Below are 24,142 nucleotides of genomic sequence, written 5' to 3' on the forward strand. Positions count from 1 at the left end.
GATAGATTCATTCGATGCCAAGTCTTACGAATGTCGAATCGAATTTCTTGGCATTCGATTCGATGTCGAATCTGCGGCGTGCCCATTCGATTCGCATCGAATCGAATGTGACATGTCCTGTTCGATGTTCGAATACATCGATTCGAATGTGGGGCATCCTATTCGACATTCGAACCGTACAGGTCACCATATGATTCGACATCGAATCGATCGCCCCCACCCGTTCGATCGAAAATCGATCGATTCGGTCGAACAGAGAGACGCGATGTGCGAATCATGACCAAGGGGTGGATTCAGCGCGATTCGCAGACGCGTTAAGAGGCCCCTGGCACTCTCCTCGACGCGAGAAGTGCAACGCGATCAACACTGACAACAATTCATCTTAATGCTAAGATGTGTTAGCAAGTACATAACATGACCCTAAAAGCCCATAGCATACTAGGTACCCTGCAACTACAGCAATCATCCCTGTCACGACCCTGTCTAACCGCCCCCCAGCCCGGAACGGATTAACGCGCCGGCCACCGCGAATTGCCAACAGGTTTACCAGTTGGGAATGACTCCCATGGTCACAATCCCGACAAACAACCCACCAGCAGGTGCTTTACAGGAATGTAACGGACAACCCAATTTAATCTTGTAATAAAACACTGAGTCGGTTTCTATGAGGAATATATATTTGTCGCGTGGGGGGTTGAAGTATGAGTTATTGTTGCTGTAAAATACAACCTCCCAAGTTAGGAGGTACCAAGGTCGTCATATAAAGTAGGTGGGGCTTACAGTAGTTTTTAACGCAGGAGTATAGGGTATGTTTGTCCCAGTAACAGGCCGCTATACAGAGAGGGGGATCACCAAAAACACGCCGCTTTTTCTGCAGAATAATAGGAAGGAAGCAAAAAGAAAAGAAAAGGAAACCAAAAAAAAACTGTCTCCGTATTTCTCTCTACTAAAAAGTTTTTACTGATGCCAGCTTTGGCATGATCAGATGAATATGTCCGGCTCGAAGTTTTCACGCATTGGCGAGTATGGGATTCATGATCTTCCTGCCCCCCTCTTTAACTTTTTGGTTGTCTCGGGGACCTGCGCCTAAAGCCAGCTTTGCCTGTGAACCGATGTACCAGCGACTTCACAGGTGCATCCACTTAGAGCCTCAACTTCAAGTCCCCACCGTTCCGCCCCCTCACGTGAACGGTTTACGAAAATCTCAAGAATCCATTCTGAGTTGACGCCAGATTGGAATGAGCACAAATGCAAAGCCGGTATGGGGACTCGGCTGAGGAACGGGATGGCTTTTTTTCAAGGTTGGCCCGTAGTGATGCGTCTGTGCTTGTGGCATGAGCCAATAGGAGCCTCTGACGCAAGTGGAACAGGGAATATATGGAATCTTACCCCGCCGTCTGTGGACCTAATCAACGAGACCCCGATTTGGCTGGTTGCCAAGTACTGAGAGCTTGGTGGAGCGGCACTTGGGAGAATCTCCGTACACCAATGGTCGGAACAAAGTTTGGCTTCTTACATACAATGGCGGCTTCACGCGCGACTCTCTCGCCTTGGGCGCGCCAGGTCGTCGTTCGCGCTGCTCGCGAATGCATCATTAATCGCACAAGACTTTGCATGTTTAGCGGCAGTGGAGATGTCGCGAATTTCGCGTTGACGACAAAATGGGCGTGATATACGCGTGTTATTGGCCTCAATGCCTGTCCAGTCAGTGATGGATGGATGGATTTAAGTTGAGCCTCAGTGCAGTCTCAATGGCTTCCAACAACCTCGACCCACGCGACCCATCTGTCCGACTAGCTAAACTAACTGCATCATGATGTCCTCCGAACCATTCTCTTTGAGCCCTTCGTCCTGGAATCAACCAGGTGTGATGGAGCGCGATGAATTCTCTTCTTCGCCAGCCGCCCCGTCTCCAGGAACCTCGTTACCAACGACGCCATCGCTCCGTCCTCGCGGGACTGCCGCCGATTTTATTCAGGTCGATTGGACACTCTGGGGCCGCCAAGAGTGGGCCAAATGGCCCGGATTCGAGCGTTATACTGGCGGCCAAGACACGAGGGCATGGTGGCAACAATATGGGTATCGCGTTAAGGACCGTTCCACCTCGCGGCAGGGAAATAAGCTGAAGTGGATCTGCGCCGACTGCTTTGCCCGAGGTTTCAAGAAGAAGTCGGACTTCTGTTTCGTCTGCTCGACAGGAGTCGCCATCAGGAAACACCTACTCAAAGCCCACGGGATTCTTGTAAGTGTGTGCCTCTCATCTACGGTTTGATAACGTGCTGATTTGGCAGGCCCCGAACAAAGTTGCCAGCCCCGTGGGGGGCTCATTTCTAAATGACAGGACCATCACCGACTTCATCGATGCCGACTTCAATAATCCCCACGACCAGTTTCTTCTCAGCAAGCTGCGTGGAAGATTCAGCAGCAAAGGCCTCCGAGTACTCCTCCTCGACTGGATTACCTACCATAACCTGCCGTTCAACATTGTCAATACCGAGCGGTTCCAGCGGATCCTTCTCTACGGCAATCCCCTCCTTGATGTGACCCACATTCCCTCTGCGAAGACGCTGCTTCGCATGCTCGAATCCGAGTATAGGGGTGCCGTTGGGCCGGTAACCGAAGTATTGCGCAGCGCTCGATCCCAGATTCATTTCTCCTTCGACGGTTGGACATCCAAGTCGTACACTTCGTTTCTTGGGATCAACGCTCAATTCATTGATAACCACTTTGTCCAACACCGAATCCTCCTTGGGCTTCGACCTCTCTCGGGCAGACACAACGGTGCTTCACTTGCCGATGAGGTCGCTGATACGCTCGCATTCTGGCAAATCAACGACCCGGACAAGGTTGGCTACTTCACGCTGGACAATGCTGCCAACAATGACACCTGCATGGACGATCTTGCCTTTGAACACGGCTTCTCAGCTGAAGAGCGACGGATCCGCTGCGCTGCGCATATCTTCAACCTTTGCGTGCGGGCAATGCTATACGGTTCGAAGCGAGAGAACTTCGCGGCAATCATCGCTGCCGATGGTGACGATCAAGATGACGATGAGGAGCTAGTTGATCAAGCTATCGACGAGGCCCTGGATGTAGAAATGGAAGACGGCACGGATGAAGACTTTGAAGCGAACACTGCCGTTGGTATCCCAGAAGAGGACTTCCTATCATCCCACCCAGCCCCGGAGGAGATCAATGGAGCCACTTTCAGGGAGTACAGCCAGAACGGCGCCCCAGGAATGCTTCACAACATCGGGATTCAGCTGCGAGCGACTACACAGCTGTACGAGCAGTTTCTTCAGTCTCAGCGCAAGGAATCCGGCCATGAATCAACACTTCACTGGGTCTTCAACAATGCCACCAGATGGAACTCGGATATGCGGATGATGGAGAGGGCCCTTCGTCTCCGCCCGGCTCTCAATACGTTCTTCAATGACGTTCAGAACCGTTGGGAAACTGAGGGTCTTTGTGACAAACCGAAACCGGCAGTTCTGCAATACCGCTTAAGTGCGTACGACTGGAAGGTTATCGAGGTGCTTGTCAAGCTTCTGAAGCCTTTTGAAATCGCCACCAAGCAACTTCAGGGCGACGGTATTCCCGACGCGAGGTCGACTTGCGGTAGTTTCGATGAATACTTCCCTGTCTTCGAGATCCTACTTGACCACCTCGAAGGAGCTATCGAAGGCACAATCTTTGAAGAAGTTGAGGATCCAGTGAGCAAGGAGAAGAAGGACGTCGAAGTCGCCATCTACGACGGGCTCGATAGCAGAACCCGTAGATTGCTCAAGGTCTTTATCAAGCTCGGATGGAAGAAGCTGCACAAGTACTACAACTGTCTGACTAGCGCAGCTTATGTCGGCGCTGTTGTCTTCAACCCGGCGAAGAAGTGGCGCCTTCTCGATCAACTGTGGTCTCGAGTGCCTTCTCGTAAGGCCAAGGGTTGGCGATTAGAGTACGAATCCCAGCTCTTGGAGATCTGGGAGAGTTACAGGGAACGCGAAGTTGACTACGAAGTCTTCGCTACATCTGACGAGGCCTCAATGGATTACATTGAGCGGAGACTTGCCAGGAGTGTAGCTGGGTCGCCATGCGCCCAGGGTTCGTCCTTGGCAGTGTCCAGTGCCCGCAAGAGCACCCGAAAGACGAAACACACGACAGCAGGAGCGACTGCTGATGACGAATATGCTCGGTACTGTGCTGAGGATGTTGTCAACAGTCACCACTACAGAAGCAGGCCGATTGACTGGTGGAAAATCAACAGGAATCGGTACCCGCGACTGTCTCTGATGGCGGTTGATATGCTCACCATCCCATCGTCGTCTGCGGAGAGCGAGAGGACATTTAGCAGTGCAGGACGTATGACGGCACCGTTGAGAAGTCGGCTGAGGAGGGAGATAGTGGCGATGGCTCAGTGCATTCGATCATGGAGTAAAGCTGGGATCTACACGCCTTCACTGCCGCTGGTTAGCCTCAGTGATGATCAATGGGTTGACGCACTTGCGTCGCTGAGGGGGACGAGTGACATTTAATCTGCCTAGTACCTGCCTTTGCACAATTGACGATGTTCTGCGATGTCTTATCTGAAGCCGTGATACCTTCTAAACCCGCTCTGCACCTCTCACCACTCTTCTGTCGGGGTATGACGGCATGACGGCCTGGTGATGATGACGACGGTCCATTTGGTTCTAGGTCCTATTGGTGTTTCGGTCTCCGCCGGGATTAGTTCTACGTTCGATCGAGTTCGAATCGAATTCGATCGAATCTTGGCATTCGATAGATATCGAATCTACGGAAGACATGTTCGATTCGAGTCGAATCTACGGCACAAGAATTGTGGCGCGTTCGATTCGATACGAATCTGCGGGAGATGTGTTCGATTCGAGTCGAATCTACAGGACAAGAATTGTGGCACGTTCGATTCGATACGAATCTGTGGGAGATGCGTCCGATTCGATTCGAATCTACGGGGTCACATTCGATTCGAACGCCAAGGCTTGGCGTTCGATTCGATAGATTCGTAAGATGTCCATCCCTGGCTGTACCTTTACCTCGGCCTTGACTAACTCTTTCTTGATTCCCTTCTCCTTTTTGAACGGCTTTATGGCTGACCTCGGTGTCTTGATATGACGAGGGGCCGGGACTTGTGGTCGAGGAGGCAATGGCTCATAGAAAACAAGGAAAAGGAGATATCTGCCCTCTGTTTTACTGAAACGAAAAGGGCAGTCCTCGCCGAAAAGCTCTGCGACTATCTGTCTCTCTCAGTCAAGGCCGCTCAGCTCCGTAATACCTCTTTAATATGGGCGTTCTGAAAGAGTCACTGTCGAATTGAAGAACAGAAGAGAGGGCAGGCTTGTCTTTGAACTGAGGGACGACGATGCTGTCGAACCAGAAGTGGACAGATAAAGATGGTTCCTCGTCGACGAAGGGGCACAAAGCGACCTTCAGCAGCTCTCTAGCCAAAGACCACTGGGGCTCCTCGTCTTCGTCTAGTATTTCCCATGCGTCAGACCTCGCAAGACGGTGAGACGCATCGAGATGTTCTGTCTGCTCTTATTTTGGCCCTGTTTAGCCACAGCCTCATTGAGTTGCGACGAGCTCGTCCTCATGCCCCTCGCGATCCGACTCTGGGTAAGTTCGGCATCTCGATACACGGCGGAGAGCCGCGATGCTGCGATACGGCCAGGGCCGTCTCCAGAACCGGTCAAGATCGTCTGTGAGGGCGTGGAACGATCAGAGGCTGTTAGGTCGATAGACTGTATAGCGGAGGAGGTAGAAGCTGTGTCAACATCTCGAAACGGGACTGGCGAGCTGCCGAGGATGGAGATACTCGTGGGCCAACGTCTCCCGCAATATGGACACAGATTCGACCCTGGGTGGCTATCGCGGATGAAATCGTGGCTCCTTTGGTACGATTTAGGGGCCACGGTCTTCGGAACATCGGGACATATCGGCGATAGGACGTGATCGAGCATATCTACATACAAGACAAGGTCAGTCGCACAATCTCATGATAGATAGACCCGAGGTTACTTAGGGAATGGATGGGAATAGCCTATAATAGCTATAGTGTAGCGATGGGCTGGGTATTGACGCTGGTGTGGATGTGTGAGTGGAAGAATTGTAATGCATCATCTAGAATTATCACAACATATTCCCCGGTGGAGATGCTATCTAAATGAAGAGATACCTTCCGGATAGTGTGCGGTACTGTAGTCTTGCAAGGGGGCACAAGATTACTAAGTATTTCCACATAGTTGAGGCTTCCCAAAAGGGTTATGTCACCCATGTGGTAATGTGCGACCGTAGTAATGCCTCAAAATCAAACCGAGGCGGTAAGTCTCTCCTTAACTGTATTTTGGCCCACTCTCAAAATCTGTCACCGGAGAAGCGTGGGTTACCAGCCGAGCCGGTAGCATACTCCGCCTGGGTCCATCTTGCTAATATCCTTGGGTCAGACCGCCTCGCGCACGTTACGACTCACGGAGAACAAGCGCCGCTATCGCGCGCGCCGCAAGGAATACGTGGCCGATCTCGAACGAATGTTGAAAGAGGCGCGGGAGCGTGGTGTACAAGCTACGAAGGAGGTGCAACTTGCGGCTCAGCAGGTTGTGCAGGAAAATGCTAGGCTCCGGGAGCTCCTCGGCCTTGCTGGTTTCAGTCACGAAGATGTTGACGCCTGGGTGAAACAGGGCGGCAGTGGAAGTAGAGGGAATCACGAGAGCTGTGCTCGGTGGCGGACTTGCGAGCAAAAAGCGAGGGACTACGCCTCCAATAGAATACAAGTGGAAGCCGCCAGCGATAGCAGTGGCTCTGGTCGCAAAACCACCTGTAAAGCCTCTGCCACGCAGATGCCCGACATTCCAGAGCTCATCCACGCAACCGAGACTTCTTTGAGCATTGGGGACAAGGGTTGCGACACTCTGTCGCGATCAAGCCAAGACCAGCCGTCCCCGACGGCGCCCACCAGCATTGACTCACCATCTCAATTAGGGGAGGTATGTCGGTCAGCCGCCTCTCCGTCGGGGGATCCCTTGCTGGCGGCGAGGCCGAAGCCGCCGTGCAAACTTCTCTCGCGCCTCGCGGAGAACCCTGGTGCGGACCTGACCCAGAATCCCGATCTTCCAGCTGCGGATGAGCTCGCTCCGACTTCTGGCGATGTGGAGGGAATTGAGTGTGCTAAGGCGTACGAGATGCTCATGCGTTTCGCGACATCTGAGGAGAAGATCGACGACGTTGCAGAGGCGTTAGAGAACGGGTGCACGTCGAATGGCCAGGGAGGGTGCGCTGTCAAGAAGAAGGTCATTTGGCAAGTTCTGGACGGGATGGTTGGATGAAGTGTTTAACCCGGAATGGGTGGACTTGGGTTGAGATATCCGCCACGTGACATTTCTGCAAATCGCCTTGTCTGGGGCGGCATTGCACTCAGGTTTCCGGACTCTGGTTGGGGTCATCGCTCCGAACGAAACCCTGGGAACAAGGGCCCCAAACGCAAAAACGAATGGCCCAGCAGGTATCGAGACGTGACGAAACAACGTGGTTTGAATTGTGCGAGCGAGTTGGTCTGGGGCGACGGCTACTCGGGGGGTGTGTGTGGCCTGGCGGCCCCCGCGTGGACGGCGAAAGCTTGCCGAAGCGGACCAATCATGCGCCGCCTGTCCGTCCACCGATTTCATTCCGCAGCTCTTGCACCATCAGGACCAAACATAGCTAGGCGCAGGCTGGATGAGCCAATTAGAGCCGGCCTGTCCGTCCACTCCCAATGACCCAAGGCAGGTATATATATGGGAGTATGCAACGGGATGATAGCTCTCGGTGAATACTGGATATCAAAGGCTTGAGAGGTAAGCACTCAACTCCAGACTTCTGAAGCGTTAAAACGACCGCTGCTATGACGAATCAGGGATTAGCACCTACATCAAGCCGCCCAATTGAGGCAGGGTCCAACCCCGACGATGTCGAAAAGTCGGCGTCCATGAATCCGCCGAGCATGGCTCCAACACCGCCAACTTCCGCATCTATCGGCGATGAACTAGGCCTTGAGGACAATCCAACGTCCCGCGACTGTCCTACCTGAAATTATTCTGGTTCTTCTTCTACAACTTCGGCCTATTCGCCTGGGGGGGCCCAGTTGCCCAGATCGCCCTGATCAAGGATCGCCTAGTCATTCAGGACAAGTGGATCTCCCTCCCCCGATTCCAACGCGTCTTCTCCGTGTACCAGATCTTGCCAGGGCCCGAGGCTGCCGAGTTATGCATGTTCTTTGGCTGTCTGTCTGCCGGCCGTATAGGTGGCATTCTCGCTGGAATTGCCTTTATGCTTCCCGGCTTCCTTCTTATGCTTCTCGCAAGCTATCTCTATTCCCTCGCCGGCTTCGAAAACACGTACTTCAATGCCTCCTTTAGAGCGCTGCAGCCCATTGTAGCAGCAATGGTGGGGCACCTGACCGTGGAGTTGTCTAAATGGGATCAGGGTGCTGACGGGGTTGCAGATTCTTCGGGCAACGCATAAGATTGCAGACCACTCAGTGAGGAAGCATAACAGTCAAAAAGTCGACCCTTTTCTCATCATGGCGGCCGTTTGCACTGCTATAAACGGCGCACTCCGTATTAACATGTTGGTTCCTCCTGCATTCCCTTTCACCCCACCTTAAGGCGTCCCACAAAATTGCAAAGGACCGCATTGCTGATCTTACTACACCTTTTCAGTTTTATGTCTTTAGGCCTCTATGGTGTCATTTACGCCTTCGTTGCCCGCCGCTTATGGATTCCTGCCGGGGCCCTCTTCATACTCCAGTACGTCGGCTACGCCATTTACGTCGTCTTCCGCAGCGTGCCGTCTCCGGTCTCCCTCGCTCTTGGTATTGCCAAGACCCCATCCACCATTAATCTGTTCGTCCTTGGCTTGGTTGCGGGGAGTTTGTCATTTGGTGGGTGATACGTGAAGAACCAGTCTTGGGCCTGGTGCTTAAGACTGGTATTATATGTAACATCACGTGAGAAAGGAGACCTTATGCTCCGTCCTCACTTGTAGTCTTAGCTCGTCATCCATCTTTCTACATCTACATGACAACCTCACTTTATGTGACCTCCGCGATATATTCGCATCAAATGGTAGCAATTGCAAGCTATCGCACAGTCAAGCCTGCGATTTAGTTCGTCAAGGCCCCAGGTACTAGCCAACCAGGTCCTAGACCATCAGGCCTCTATCGGCCAACCCAACACGATCCTTGGTAGCACGACCAGCAACCGCCCGGATCCCTTTTGACAACGCAGAAGCAGCACCCGCTCTGCACCCCCTCGCGATATTATCTCTTGGTGAGACTCGCACCTAAGCACGATATCCTTGGAAGGAGCGTGCTTGAAACATTACACCCATCAATCGGAAACCAATTTAGAACACTCCTCTGACAGCCTTGAGACCGCCACTCCTGCTGACCTCACCAAGCAACTATTGCGCCAAGCAATAAGCATTACAATAAGTCAAGATGGCTCGATCTCACAACGGCTCAAGTGAGGGAGAACAGTCTAGACAGGTTCCCCCGCCTACAGGTCTGACTACATTGCCCAAAAAGAAACGCTTTTCTACATCGCCACAAGACATCGAGCAGCTCGATAAGACAACGATATCAGCCTGGCTTAAGGATCCTTCAAATACTAAGGCCACAGGCTGGGGCATTCGATACGCCCATCTCCTAAGCCAGAAAGCGACACAGGAAGTTCTTGAGACTCTGACTGTATGGGATAGCGATGTAGTCTATGCCCTTCAACACTTCATCTCAAAGTTTGCTGCCCGTGATGGCAACGCACAGGAGCTTCTCGGATTGCCCCCAGCTAAGGCCGACGATTTGGCTCATCTTGGCTGGTGGCGAAAGGCCATTGTGAAGCAGTTCGACTTCGATCCCCCCAATGCTGAGACCAGTGTAAAGCTGATCACCGTAAGAGCCCCGACCGGCCTGACCGATGACGAGACCGAGCCACCTGATCCTTGGGATGCCTCAAGACCCCAGAGGAAGTCATCCGGGCTCACCTCTCAGCATCGCCAGGGGAGCCGCCGTGGCTCTCCACCGCCCACTTCATCTGCAACAGACGACTCCTCAGATGACGAGGCCGAAGCCGCTCGCCGTTCCCGACGAGAACGATCTCAGATCTCTACGATAGTAGGCACCGATGCCCACCGAAAGATCAGAAAGGAAGCCATCGGCCTATTCGACCCGGACTTCAAAGACCCCAAGGGGACTGGCCTTGTGGTGAGCCAGAATAAGCAGATTTACACTGATGTATATCTCTTCTGCGAGCACCTCCGAGTCTTCGAGCGTTACGGTGAGGACTCCCTCCAGGAATACTACGTTTCTATGCTTGGAGGCGGTGCCCAAGGATGGTTCATGGGCGAGCTTAGCACTGATCAGCGCAACCGGCTCCTCGATGCCCCTATCTACAAGTTCTGCAAGAAACTCACAGCTCGATTCAAGCGCCCCGACGCTGAGATCACAAAGGACCTCCATTCAGGAAGGTATACACTTAGCCTAGCGCAAGACGATATCAGCCTCACGCAGTGGGTGCAGCGCAAGGCAGCCTATGCCAAGCAGCTGGGTCTCCAAAACGATAAGCACATCCTGCAAGCTATCTACCCACTGATCGATATTGAGATCTCCCGCCTTCTTAATATGCCCAAGGCGAAGACCAATCTGATCGACTTCATTCGAGAGTGTGAAGACCTTCGACCTACTATCACGGCCCTAATCCAACGGCGACGAGGTCGTCGCGATGACCATTTCAACAGCCGGCGAGACTATGAGCGTAGCGACCAAAAACGAGATTACGACAACAACCGCCGCAGCAACCGCGACCGCAGCCGCCGATACGAAGACCGCGACCAAGACCGTGATCGAGACCGCGACCGAGACCGTGATCGATACCGCGCGCCGCGAGACATTCACGAGAACCGAGGCACGGATGACCGCCGCAACCGAACCCGAGACAGCTATCGTGACCGTGACCGACAGGAACGCTCCGAGAAGAGGGTCACATTTGAAAAGAAATACCCGGCTATCGAAAGTGAGCCCGAGCCCGAGCCCGAGCCTCGGCGCGAACGAGCCTCGACCACATCGGACGCTGACGATGAGGACGATGCCTCTCTTTCGGACACTTCGACTTTCTCAACACGTTCGCAGCAGGCCTATGTTGTGGCTATGAACGGTTCCATCTTCGACCTTCCTACCGACCCTGCCTTTAAGTGTGAAACCTGCCAACGCTCCTTCCCGTCAAAAATGATTTTGAAGGAGCACTGCATTGCCAACTGCTGTGTCACACCTCAGCAGGCAGCTCGAGAAAAGCTCGATTACACACCGAAGCCTTCACGTTGCAAGAGATGCAAGGAAAGCTTCCCTAGCCGGAGCCGCCTCTTCCAGCACCTTGAGACCTGCCGAGGAACTGCTGCAGCAAGACAGGCTGCCCTTACTGCAACTACAGCTGCAAGCCCTGCTCCGGGATCTCTCTTAGAGCCTAAGCCTTGTGCTCCGAGCGACGATTACACTCACCTGCGCCTTAAAGCCAAAGCCCGTGCCGAAGACGACCAGTCTGTGGAAATCTGCGGTGACTCTGGCTGCGGCCGCCCTGTAATCGATCGCACCTGGCTTCAAAGTCTCGACCATACTATCGCGAAAAGAGACCCAATCATCATCAAAGGAGTCAGTGGCTGGAAGCGTACTGACGAATGGGCTACATTCACCTTCTATCTTGAAGGCATCCACGCAGACGGCACCAAAGCTGGCACAGCTAAGTTTACAACAGGTGCTTGGGTTCAGGACAAGCTGGATGCTGTTGCCTTGCTTGGCAACGGCTTTCTCGATCCCTATAGATGCGACATCTTGATCACCGAGAAACGAATTCGGTGTGGTGTTCTTGAGGATTTCCTTATTCCTTTTGATATCTCTCGCCCTCGCAAGCAGGTCACCCGACGCGTCAACGCCCTCAGAGCCACTGTGATACCTGCTGGGCAGACCCTAGCTGTTGCAGCTACCTGGAAGGAGCTCCCTAAGGATCGCAGCTTTGCCTTCCATGCTTCTCTCCCCTCAGCAATGCACGCTATGGTTGACCATGAAGCCCTGCCAGCTGTGGTCATCGTAAACAACACGAAGAAGGATATCAAGCTCCACCGGAAGCAGAAGATCGGGAATATTCATGAGTGCGAAGATGACAGCTACTTTGTGTCAACTTGGACCGCCGCCCTGACTGCCCTTACAGTCGCAGCTGCCCCCGCCTTGGCTGTGGTGTCAGGCCAGACAGACGAAGCCGCTGTGGGCCTTTCTAGGCCCTTACCCTCGATCTCTGAGGAATTTTCCCTTACAGAGGGAATCGAAGCTGTTGCTTCAGGCTCTTATGAGCTCAACTGGACTCCCCAGGCGGCGCCGCCTGTGGAATCGCTCAGCGATGCTATCTTTGAGGACCGGCTGAACACGGAACTTCCCTGGAAGCAGCGCCGTAAGGCTGCCTCCTCTATCGCAGCCTTCCTCGCACACGATGGCGACCCCTCTCCAGCGCCCTCGTCGCCTGAGGCCCCCGATGAAGCTGCCCCCGAAGCTGCTCGAATTCCCTATCAAACCCACGTGCGGAAGACACCGAACCTGCCTGAGATCCTCACAGACGAAGGCATCCACATCTACGCTGAAGACCCTGCCTTTACAGCTGCGGCTATGCGTCTTGTTGCCCGATATGCTAAGCTTTGGAGCGATACAGGCCTTGTCAAGATCCCTGATGGCGAGGAACTCCAAGTCCCGCTAATCGATAACTGGCATAAGCAACGTATTTCGCAGAGACCTTATCCCAGTGGCCTCAAAGACCGCGAGTTCATCGACAAGCTATTCGACCTCCTACACAAGCAAGGTCGCCTCGAATGGGCCAAGGGACCTACGCCCTTTACTGCCCCAATCTTTGTCGTTTGGCGTACAGTCAATGGCGAACCTAAGGGTCGTCTGGTTGTCGACCTCAGAGCCCTCAACAAGATCACGATCCCTGACAACTACCCTCTGCCTCGGCAGGAAGACATCATTCAAGCCCTTCGCGGCGCCCGTTACATTACGGCTATTGATGCCTCATCCTTCTTCTTCCAGTTCGGAGTGAAGCTCGAACACCGGGACCGCTTTACGATGACAAGCCATCGAGGCTTAGAAAGGTCAACTGTAGCTCCGATGGGCTTCCGCAACTCCCCTGCCTATGTTCAACGGTACATGGATAAGCTGCTTCGCCCCTACAAAAACTTCAGCCGCGCTTTCATTGACGATATCGTGATCTTCTCTAAGACAGCGGAAGAGCATCTCAAGCACCTAAAGACACTGTTCAGCCTCTTCCAAGCTCAAAACCTCACTATCTCTCCGAAGAAGAGTTGGATCGGCTACCCTAGCGCTCAGCTACTTGGCTTCCGCGTTGATGCCCTTGGATTGAGTACGACAGAGGAACGGATGGCCGCCTTCGCACAACTTGAGTTCCCTTACCAACTCGCAAGCCTTAAGCAATATATTGGCGCCACTGGCTACATCAGGCACCTTATCCCTTATTATGCTCAGCTCATCGAGCCGCTGCAGAAACGGAAGGTTGCCCTGCTTGCAGAAGGTCGCAGGGAAGGCAAGGTTGTTAACGGGAATTCTAACCGTCGCAAGGCCTACACCCGCGTAACTCATTACGAGCCAATATATGATGAGAAGATCGCCTTTGCCGCCCTACAGAAGGAGATATCCTCTGGCCGAATGCTGTGCCACCTCGATCCAGACAAGCAGCTCTTCTTGCAAGTTGACGGCAGCCTTGAGAGAGGTTTTGGAGCCGTCCTTTTCCACCTTCGCGATGACTATGTCTGGGAACCAGGCACACACATCCCATCTGTGGCCGTACGCCCTATCTGCTTCCTTAGCCGGGTGCTCACAGCAGCCGAGACTCGTTACGGCCCTACAGAACTCGAAATCGCATGCCTTGTGTGGGCTGTGAAGAGGCTGCGCACATCCCTTCAGTCTTCGAAGCTGCCTACAGTTGTGCTGACAGACCATTCCGCTACGAAGCAGGTTGTTGAGAAAACCTCCCTCGAGACCTCGAGCACTGACCGAGCGAACCGACGACTCGTTGTTGCCTCTATCTACCTCTCTGAATACGATCTCAAGATCTTCCACTTGCCCGGCAAGAAGAACTTCATCCCTGACGCCCTGAGCCGCTTGTCGGCCCCTGAGACCGACGTCAACCCTCATCGCCTACGGCCTGATTATACCGCCCTTGATGATGTGCTGATGGTCTCTGAGGCCCTCATGGCAGACGATGTGAAGACTCGATTTCAGCAGGGCTATGTGACAGATACGAAATTCTCGAAGGTCATTGCAATGATCTTGGGCAAGGACCTTGCAGCCGCAGCCCAGCTGACCGACGAGGACGCCGTGAACGCCTTCAAGCCCGGGGTGCCTTTTGCCCTCCGAGATGGACTCCTCTACCATCAGGGCATAGACGGATACACCCGACTGTGTGTCCCACACGCCCTCAGGCAGGAGATCCTTGAGATGGCTCACGATAACCGGCATCACTTTGGGATTGAAAGGATGACAAGAGAGCTATCCAACCTGTGTATCCACAACCTCACACGTGCTATCAAGAAGCATATTCACAACTGTCAGACCTGCTGCCTAGGGCAGACTGATAGAAAGCAACGAATTGGCAACTATCAACCTATCAGACCCCCAATGCAACCAATGCATACAATAGCTATCGATTTCATCGTCAGCCTGCCGCCAGTTTCTTCAATTGACTCCCCGTGGGCTCTGGAGGGCTTCCCAATCTTTGATACCCTCCTCACTGTCACCTGCGCTGCTAGCAAGCGATGCCTTCTTATCCCCGGCTATTCAACCTACTCAGCAGCCAACTGGGCAACGATCTTAGCCCGGCAGCTGATGCTATCCGACTGGGGCATGCCAAAGGTCATTATCTCCGACCGCGACTCAAAGTTTACATCCCCCTTCTGGAAGACCCTTTGGAGCCTCTTTGGGGCTAAGTTAGCGATGACTACCGCCTACCACCCGCAGGCCGATGGTCTCTCAGAAAGGCGAAATCAGACAGTTGAGATAGCCTTGCGCTTCCACTATATGGAAAACCCCGATGCCAACTGGGTCCGTATTCTTCCAGCTCTTCAATGGAACCTCAACGGCGCCTACAATATCGGTACACGCACATCTGCCCATGAGTTCATCTATGGCATCAGCCTTCGAGGCCCCTTGGAAGGCCTCCAGCCAGGAGATGACGATGTCTCCGACCTGCCGTTCCTCCGTGAGGCAGTGCGAAAGGAGGCGCATTTGGCGATGGACTTCGCAGCGGCCAAGGCCAAGCGATGGTACGATGCGAAACACCGCCCCATTCAGCTTAAAACTGGCGATAAGGTGTATCTACGCCTTCACGATGGGTACCATCTGCCAGGAAAGCCCGCAAGGAAGTGGTCGCAGCAACGCACCGGCCCTTTTGAGATTAAGCGAATGGTTGGAGACCTCGCAGCCGAGCTCGAGCTACCACCCGCGTGGAAGATACATCCAGTGATATCATGCCAGCAGCTTCAACCTGCTCATGCTGACGCCTTCCAGCCTGAGGAACCTAGCCCAGTAGAGGAAGATGACGGCCAGTATGTAGTGGAAAGGATCATGCGCAGAGAGGTCCGTCGCCTTGGTCGGAAGGCTACGCCCTTTGAGGGCTTTTGGGTTCGATGGAAAGGCTGGGGGCCTGAACACGATGCCTGGGTCCGGACTGCAGACATCGATCCTGAAGTTATCACCGACTTCAAGACCGCTCACCCAGAGGCATTCGAAGTGGATGAAGGACCGCGACGTAACTCGCAGCGGAAGATGAAATGAACGCCCTGATGGGCCTGGTATAATGACTGTGTGATGGAAAGATCAGGAAGCAAGGATGGATTCGATTCGAACGGACTGACGGCAAGGAAAGCATCTTCCTAAGGCTCACTGAGGGCAGTGATAACCTCCTTTAAAGCCCGGGATATGATACGTGAAGAACCAGTCTTGGGCCTGGTGCTTAAGACTGGTATTATATGTAACATCACGTGAGAAAGGAGACCTTATGCTCCGTCCTCACTTGTAGTCTTAGCTCGTCATCCATCTTTCTACATCTACATGACAACCTCACTTTATGTGACCTCCGCGATATATTCGCATCAGTGGGGCATACACTGCGATACCTTTTGTTCAGGTCGAAGCCGTCCTGATGGGCGGATGGCTCCCCCAGAGCGTGTTCATCGACGCCATTGCCATCGGCAACGTTCTGCCCGCGCCACTGGTAATCTTTGCGACTTTTGTCGGATTTCAGGGAGGATATGTGGATAAGTCGCTCGCAAATGCCTTCGCTGGTGCGGTAGTTATTACGTTGGGCATGTTCTTTTCGTGTTTCCTCTTTACCATTGCGGGGCACAATTTGCTCGAGAAGTTAGTTCGGAACAAGGTCCTCGCCAGTTTCTTCGACGGCCTCTGCGGCTCAGTCATTGGTGTGATTGCCATCATTGCGACGCAGATCTTGAAAGCTAGCGTCCAGGGATCCATCGACAAGTTCAAAGACAAGCCCATGGCAGAGGCGATTGCAATGACTGCTCAGGTCGGGCCTGCTGCAGTGCTTTACCTGCTTGCTCTGGCTGCTCTCTACAAGTTCACGAACAAGTACACGGCTCTTCTACTGGTGATTTGCGGTGCCGTAGCTGGTCAATTTCTTTTCGTCGTTCAGTGAGAAGATACGCTTTATTGAGCTGGCCTGAAAGCGCTGTTGGGAGTCGGGCATTTTGCCGTGGAGTAACGATGTATTTTGATACCTGCCTTTCACTTTTATTTACAGACGGCGATTTTAATAATATGCTTCTCACTGAAGCAAAACTTTTTTTTTCGGGAAACATCCTCCCCAACGTCGAACTTAGGTGCCAGAAAGGATCAAGAGATGTGGTTGATGGAAAGTTGTGACAACGGCAATCGGCCAACTGAACTCACGTGGATAGGCACCTGGTTTCACATAGGGAGCGCACGTTCGCACAGCGGGACCGACGGCCCCGACCAGGTGGCTGTGATATACCGTATCTACTTGGTAAATTCGGGCACATAGCGTGCCCCATAAAAGCACATATGACCAATTATATCAGGAGTTTGTGACGTTTTTGCGGTTAATAGTGGAAATGTGCACTTAAAATGGAGACGCTAGGTGCCCGAATTTACTGAGTAGTTACGGTATCTGTCAATATCTGGGTTGCAAAGCCCACTGGCTAAGGTTGGTAGCCAGGCATGCTGGTGGGCTGTGGCGCTGTGTGGCTTAAAAACAGTGGCGCAAGAATATGGCGCAGCGATTGTGGTGAAGTTTACGTGGCGCAGCCAACCCGCACGGACCGTTTGGTGGCCCGAGCTTATCAAGGTGGGCGCGGAAGAGGGCACGGAAGAAAGAACCTTTCGGAACAAGTTCCTCAAGGCACAGGCGCTTATGTTAGGCTATGACTAGCATCTCTTGTGGTTGATGTAACTGGTAATGCTGAGGCTTAGACATGTCACGTAGTAAATGCCGAAACGCAAAAATTTCCACAACAGCGCGATCGAACTTCTGAAATAACAGCCACTCAAGGAACACAACACTTCCGCCCGAGACTGCAAAGAACTTCGATGGGTTATACCATCTTTGCCTACGGTGTTTTGGCTTCCTTATCTCGTTGCGACCGCGGGCGGGGAAAAGAGCGCGAAATTCAGGAGCACTCGATGAAAACCATGCATCCATTGGCGACTGCGACTTTAGCCGGCAACAATACACCGCCCGTCGTGCGTCAACAAAGCCCAAACATCTTCAGCATCGTCTTCCTTCAAACAAACAAATGAACGCACAAATATATGGCCGCATATGGGTTCTCAGCCCTTCGCCGCTAAGCCCATTCATATTGCGTAAAATGCCAAAGTCAAGGCTAAAATATATCGGTTGTTCCTAAATAGAATATCCCGTACAGTTTTACATTCCTATACTCTTACGCATCGTCGCGTATAACCCCTCTGATAAACCGTATGGCCACTTCTGTCTCTGACCACGAGTACCATGAGTTCCGAAAAACGAGCACAGCCTCCTCTCGTGATCCGAAAGCATAAGTCGTCGGCACACTATGAGTGTACAGGTTCGGATTCATGATGCCCGGCCAGAAATGTGGGTTCTTTTCCTTGACTATCCTATACAGCCGTAGTGCCTGGCGCCGCAGCTCAGCGATCATCTCTTCGTAGTTGTCTTGCGCGACAATGTCCGGGTGTCTCAGGAGTATATCGCTCATCGCCTCCTCCTGCAGATGATCATACCTAGCTTCCCCTGTCGCGTTAGGATTACTCCGCAAGAATCCTTGGAGGGACTCTAAATCCTTCATCAATCGAATCTTGATAAGCGTCAAGGCCACGAAGAAGGACAACTCGATGTGGTGGGGCTTCTCGTCGACAGCCTCAAACGCATCCTCTCCATGCATGTCGAGAAACGGCAAGTTCATATCGCGCCAGTCATAGTGCGAGTCGCCTCTGACAGCATACCATTTGATGAAATCGTATGCATCCTGGTCCCTCCCAAGCCGGAGATACAGCGCAGGAACCTGGGAACGAACGCGTAAATTGTCGCCTCGGCAGAGACGAAGCAGGTCGAGGGAATGGTCGAGTGCGATCTCGACGGCTTCGCCGGTGCGGACGTTCAGAACGGCAGTGATGTAGTCAAAGCGAGCTTGCATGTAAGGGCGAGTGCTTTTGAAGAACCAGAAAAGGCCCGCGACGTTGTTGAAAGGGTTCCCGTCTGTGTCTGCGCCAGGGCTGGTCCGCAGCTTTGCCTCTTCCTCTGAGACCTTGTCTCTGGTCTGCTTTATCGGGTTGCATTGGACCTTGTGCTTGGGTCGGTCGGCCCTTTGGTGCGGCTGGCCACAATACTTGACGACATGACAACCACCGCAGCGGAGAAGGTCAGGGCTCTGGAAGCCAACTTGGCATAGCTGATGGCTACAATGGTTGTAGGGAAGGCCCAGATTCATCCGCGGCATCTTGGTGGGTAGAGCCTAGTGTGGATGTCGAGGTTTCGGAAACGGTCACAGAACTGACGCAATTAGCAAACACTCACGAAGTCGCGGCGTTATCTGTTAGATGCGCACTGGTTATAGCAATTTCAGGGTAGGGTGAGTTCAGTATATCGCGATTCACAGGATAGGATTGATTGAAGATTGCAGTGTTCTTGCTCGTTCTGTTCGTGCGGGGGCGGCGGTCTTCTGACGTGTTCCAATCTAAAATCATCGTACCCCAGAGCACGTGACTTCAAAGTTGGGAGACGAAGAGTGACGCAGACAGCTCCTGTCGGATACATGTAACTTAGAACCAACAACAACACAATCAACCTGTTTTTGTTTTATCGCAAAGGAGGGCGGGTTATAGGCATCGATCAGTCAAACAACGGACCTCAACACTGACCCTCAACCCCCCGGCTCAGTGACTCTAACGCGTCTAAGTACGCGCCTCTATTGTACACAAAATGGTTCCACAAGCGCCCATAGCCAGTCGGCTCAAGCCTTCGATCTCAGCTAAGCGGAAGCGCGACATCGAAGACATCGTGGAGGTTCAAGATTTTAATGAAGCAAATGATTCCCCCATTCGTCTTAAGAAGGCGGCCAGGACCGCTAGCTCCGCCAAATCTAAAAACAAAGCTCTGAGCGCCAATCAGACGCGAAGAGGATTTACATCGATACTCTGAAGGCAATCGATAAGGGCATCGATAAGCTAGACAAAAGAGTCAAGGTTATGAGCGGTAACAGTACGGCGATCACAAGCTCAAGCTATGCCTCCTCTGTCCAAAAGCACATGGCTGCCGTCCATACTCTCCTCGCCACAGATGGCACGCTGGCTTTCAACTTGCTGCTGAGTATGGCCGACGCATCACACACCGATCTCGACGCCACGTGTAAGATGTGCGGCACCGCTGATGACAGCAGCATTCCGACTTTTAAGCTGCTGGATGAGGAGCTTTTACCACTGATACAAATGCGGGAGAGACCCGCTTGTCAAAAACCCGGGCTGTCCGAAGTACCGATGCGGTGGACGCTCAAGGATGCGGACGTGGGCGTGTTCAAGACTGGACGGCCAAACAAACAACAATGGAGTCAAATGTACCGCCAAAAGCTAGCATGGGAGAAGAATAGGCGACAGGCTAGAAGGGAGCGCAGAGAGAAGACAGAGGACTGGGTCAGGGTTGCGTTGATTGATTTGGTTGAGGAGAGAGACTATCTAAGTGCGTATGGCGTGAAGGGATATCTGCCGAAGAGCATCGCGAAGTTGGAGGAGCAGGTGAAGGAAGCCCGGGCGGTCTGATTTCGGGTTGAGATAACGATCACCGATTCAATTCGTATCGTCTAGAAGAAAGACTAAAAATTAGAGGATAGAAGGGTCGCGTGAGGTTAGGTCCCTGCTAACCACGCCAGACGCCGCCCCTTCTTGTACGCCGTCTTCGTCTCTTCCAACACCCAGTCTCCCCACTTCTTGGCTTCATCCCGTTGAAGCAAAGTAACTGTCAGCCCTGGCCTTTCTTTGGTCAAAGAGCGCATAGCCTTCATGAATGGCTTGTTATCTTCCTCTTCACCAAGAATCAGCTTCTTCAACTTGGGAACCCAATCCGGGTGCTCGCGCAACTAGTCAAGCGCCCTTCCGGAAAGTCCATCCCAGCTGCCACAAGAAGCGCCGCTAAGCTCCACCGAGATCAAATTAGGGCAGTTTTCGAAGAAGCTGAGAAGACCGTCGTCAGTGACGTGAGACGTAGCTTGGAGCTGAACTTTCTTTAGGTTGGGGCATGACTGTCCTAGACGGACGACCGCCTCATTTGTCAGAGACCCTGCATTGTTCTGTGCACCATAACCCACGTCCACATATTTAAACTGAAGTTGAAAACAATCCGCTTGGAATGCCTAGGCAACGCGATGATCGTATCGATAAGCTATCGATATGACGCGGCCCGTGGTAAATGGTAAAGATTGGCTGAACGCCATGGCCTGACGTGTTACAGAGACCGGGGTGTTTCACGCACAAGCTTGGTGGTATATTAGAGCTTGTCAAGAAAGAAGCTTCCAGAAATCCGTCTTTGTAGACATGTGAAGGGCTGCTTGCCGGCTGTCGAAAACCGTGGCGCAGAAACCGTGGCGCAGAGGTTGTGGTGAAGACGGCTCGCACGGGCCGCTCTGCGATCCGAGCTTGAAGAACGAGGGCACGGAAGAGGGCACGGAAGAAAGAACCTTTCGGAACAAGTTCCTCAAGGCATAACAACAGGAGACCGGTCCCCTACGGGGTCCGCCAATGCCTTTCGGAACAAGCCTGAGAAGTAAGCTCGATTGTTGTGGCGCATGGGTTGTGGCTTGACGTGGCAATACAATCCTGATGAACACGCCCGGCGATGATCGTTGCACTGTAATTTTAGCCCTAGGGAAGGAAGTGAGGGCCCCTACGGAGGAGCATATCAAAAGTCTTTGCCAGCGCACAAGCCACATTTTGCTTTTTCTTTGTCAAAAGAACATTGAGTACATCCCACGAACATTGGCGCTAAATAAGGCCCTATATTATAGCGCACTTAGCGCACAAGCTGGAGATACTATAGGTCTGACATCACTAAGGCTACAGTGGACTTAGTGGATAGTAGCCTGTAGCGATACGAGGCTGGATGTGTCGTCAGGTACAGAGGAGCCTTTCAAAAGTCTCTGCTCGCGTGGACGCTAAGGTCAGCCACAAACAGGGATCGTGCCGAAAGCGAATGTACCCAGCCAAATTCTTAGGTACCTCACCCCTCTTTCACTTTTCCTGTTTTCCCCTCATCTTGACCGCCAAAATGCGTCAAAATACCGATATTGCAACCCGGGCTCTTGTGGTCGTCTTCAAGAGCCCATCGGGCGGGAAAACAACAGCTGAAGTTGCAGAGATAACAGGTCTTTCGCCCCGTACAATCAATGACATCTACGCACGCGCTATTTCCCGCGGATTCGATCCCAACCACCGACCGATGACCCTCCATGACGAATTCCTTCGTGATGCGCACCGCTCCGGGCGTCCCAAGAAGCAGACGGACGAGGCACGAATAGAGATCATCGCCAAGGTTCGCCGCGATCGATTTGGCAGGGAAAAGACGTGTGCTGATATTGCGGGCGAACTGAGCAGCGATGGGATCGAGATCTCGGCCGTCACTGTATGGCGAATACTGAAGAAAGCTGGATTCCGAAAGACAAAGCCAACGAGGAAACCTGGATTGACGAAGAAGATGAGGGAGGCACGTCTGGCTTGGTGTCTTGAACACCAGCACTGGACCCTAGAGGACTGGAAGAATGTCATTTGGTCTGACGAGACCTCTGTTATCCTGCTCCATCGACGAGGAAGCTATCGCGTATGGCGAAAAGCCGATGAGGCATTTGTTCGAAGTTGTATCCGGGAGCGATGGAAAGATGCATCTGAATTTATGTTCTGGGGCGCCTTTTCCTATGATAAGAAGGGCCCCTGCCACTGTTGGGGTCCAGAGACTGCTGCCGAAAAGAAGGAAGCCGAAAAAATCATTAATAAAATGAATGAGGATCTTGAAGCTGTTATGCGAGAAGAGTGGGAAATTTCAAATGGAATACGACGATTACATCTACATCAACTACCCGGCCCGAAGCCAATCTGGCGATGGAATAAGAAGTCCGGAAAGCTGACGAGAGGGTCCAAGGGCGGTATTGACTGGTATCGCTATCAGAAGACAATCCTGATCCCTAAGATGTTTCCTTTTGCTTTGGAATGTACCAAGGACCGCCCGGGCACTTTGGTCCAAGAAGATAAGGCTCCTGCTCACAGCCACTATATACAGCAACAATGTTATGATGCGAATAGCATCAGCCGGCTGCTATGGTGTGGGAATTCCCCGGACCTCAATCCTATTGAGCCGGCTTGGCCATGGATAAAGAGACGGACTACAAGGAAAGGAGCCCCAAAGTCAAGGCATGAGGCAGTCAAAGCTTGGAAAGCAGCTTGGAAGGAGCTTCCGCAGGAAGCTATTCAGGCTTGGATTGAGCGCATCCCTCATCATATTAAAAAAATCATTGAGTTGGAAGGAGGAAATGAATACAAGGAAAGTCGGACACAGCGGTAGGTACATTGGGAATCCTACTATACATTTTGGGTGGGACCCTGCTCTTTCCCGTGACGCTAGTGTCCTTAGCGTGAGCAGAGACTTTTGAAAGGCTCCTCTGTACGGAGGAGCATATCAAAAGTCTTTGCCCACGCTAAGGACGCCACACCCTTGAATCCTTGCTAGGTACAGAGGAGCCTTTCAAAAGTCTCTGCTCACGCTAAGGACACTAGCGTCACGGGAAAGAGCAGGGTCCCACCCAAAATGTATAGTAGGATTCCCAATGTACCTACCGCTGTGTCCGACTTTCCTTGTATTCATTTCCTCCTTCCAACTCAATGATTTTTTTAATATGATGAGGGATGCGCTCAATCCAAGCCTGAATTGTTAGAATAGATCGTGCGCACAGTCATGCACATGATCAGGTGACCTCGGTCACTTGAGTGACCATGCCGAGCACAGCCCGAATAGGAAGGCGGTCAACTGCGCATATAATACCCCTGACTGCTGCGGGGTCAGCCTAGATGACAATATGCACAATACACATACATGTGGGCTCTCAATGACTAAGATGCTATGCATGCTGCCTAAATCCAACAATTAAGAGTCTCATACGCAATCATATCTACCAGCAATTACCGCTTTAGGCAGCAGGCTGTCCACGAGCGCCCGACGAGCAGTCGCCGAAAGCATGGCGACCGCCACAAGCATCGAGCTAGTCACAGACGAGGATTGGATCACGTGGTTCAAGACCCTGAAGACTACAGCTATGAACGAAGACCTCTGGGACTATCTTGACCCTGAGAAGAAGAACAAACCGGAGCTGATCTCAAAGGCCCCAATTCCACCGGATATCACTCAATTCAAGAAGAAGCCAGCGTTAATCACTCGCTCAAGGCTCGCCGAGCAATCACAAGTCTCTAGCGATCACACCGAGACCATTACGGCCGTGACCGATGATGAAGACCCCACTCTTGGTGATGAAGACGACATGACGCTAAAGGCTCAAGATG

General features: G+C 52.6%; 6 protein-coding genes across 6 annotated transcripts; 5 read left to right on the plus strand and 1 right to left on the minus strand.

Annotated features, from left to right (window-relative positions):
* Positions 1 to 6,482: 6,482 nt before the first annotated feature.
* Positions 6,483 to 6,674, plus strand: BGZ61DRAFT_309996 (uncharacterized protein; the record flags this gene model as incomplete). Its single annotated transcript, XM_046238798.1, has 1 exon — positions 6,483 to 6,674. A coding segment is annotated over one exon (192 nt), but the record flags the coding sequence as incomplete, so codon positions are not given.
* Positions 6,675 to 7,888: 1,214 nt separating this feature from the next.
* On the plus strand, positions 7,889 to 8,934 carry BGZ61DRAFT_541089 (chromate transporter-domain-containing protein; the record flags this gene model as incomplete). Its single annotated transcript, XM_046254996.1, has 4 exons — positions 7,889 to 8,063; positions 8,129 to 8,430; positions 8,489 to 8,613; positions 8,706 to 8,934. The coding sequence occupies 4 exons, from the start codon at positions 7,889 to 7,891 to the stop codon at positions 8,932 to 8,934; spliced, it is 831 nt and encodes a 276-aa protein (XP_046094759.1).
* Positions 8,935 to 15,571: 6,637 nt separating this feature from the next.
* On the plus strand, positions 15,572 to 16,019 carry BGZ61DRAFT_467011 (uncharacterized protein). The gene has a single exon (XM_046247726.1). The coding sequence runs from the start codon at positions 15,659 to 15,661 to the stop codon at positions 15,866 to 15,868; it is 210 nt and encodes a 69-aa protein (XP_046094760.1). The 5' UTR covers positions 15,572 to 15,658; the 3' UTR covers positions 15,869 to 16,019.
* A 169-nt stretch (positions 16,020 to 16,188) lies between these two features.
* Positions 16,189 to 16,838, plus strand: BGZ61DRAFT_191269 (uncharacterized protein). Its single transcript, XM_046237799.1, has one exon. The coding sequence runs from the start codon at positions 16,236 to 16,238 to the stop codon at positions 16,746 to 16,748; it is 513 nt and encodes a 170-aa protein (XP_046094761.1). The 5' UTR covers positions 16,189 to 16,235; the 3' UTR covers positions 16,749 to 16,838.
* Positions 16,839 to 17,561: 723 nt separating this feature from the next.
* On the minus strand, positions 17,562 to 19,241 carry BGZ61DRAFT_467012 (uncharacterized protein). Its single transcript, XM_046247727.1, has 2 exons — positions 19,156 to 19,241; positions 17,562 to 19,100 (listed from the first exon to the last, which is right to left on the minus strand). Exon 2 carries the CDS (start codon positions 19,045 to 19,047, stop codon positions 18,013 to 18,015), a length of 1,035 nt encoding a protein of 344 aa, XP_046094762.1. The 5' UTR covers positions 19,048 to 19,100; positions 19,156 to 19,241; the 3' UTR covers positions 17,562 to 18,012.
* Positions 19,242 to 19,375: 134 nt separating this feature from the next.
* Positions 19,376 to 20,658, plus strand: BGZ61DRAFT_467014 (uncharacterized protein). Its single transcript, XM_046247728.1, has one exon. The coding sequence runs from the start codon at positions 19,796 to 19,798 to the stop codon at positions 20,360 to 20,362; it is 567 nt and encodes a 188-aa protein (XP_046094763.1). The 5' UTR covers positions 19,376 to 19,795; the 3' UTR covers positions 20,363 to 20,658.
* The last annotated feature ends 3,484 nt before the right edge of the window (positions 20,659 to 24,142 follow it).

The sequence above is a fragment of the Ilyonectria robusta genome (assembly GCF_021365365.1).
Source record: "Ilyonectria robusta strain PMI_751 chromosome Unknown BGZ61scaffold_53, whole genome shotgun sequence".
NCBI classification, from domain to species: domain Eukaryota; kingdom Fungi; phylum Ascomycota; class Sordariomycetes; order Hypocreales; family Nectriaceae; genus Ilyonectria; species Ilyonectria robusta.

What these genes read in the sequence shown, in the direction of transcription:
- BGZ61DRAFT_467011 (XM_046247726.1), top strand. Translation starts at nt 15,659, where the DNA reads ATGCGCAGAGAGGTCCGTCGCCTTGGTCGGAAGGCTACGCCCTTTGAG.
- BGZ61DRAFT_191269 (XM_046237799.1), top strand. Translation starts at nt 16,236, where the DNA reads ATGGGCGGATGGCTCCCCCAGAGCGTGTTCATCGACGCCATTGCCATC.
- BGZ61DRAFT_467012 (XM_046247727.1), bottom strand. Translation starts at nt 19,047, where the DNA reads ATGCCGCGGATGAATCTGGGCCTTCCCTACAACCATTGTAGCCATCAG.
- BGZ61DRAFT_467014 (XM_046247728.1), top strand. Translation starts at nt 19,796, where the DNA reads ATGAGCGGTAACAGTACGGCGATCACAAGCTCAAGCTATGCCTCCTCT.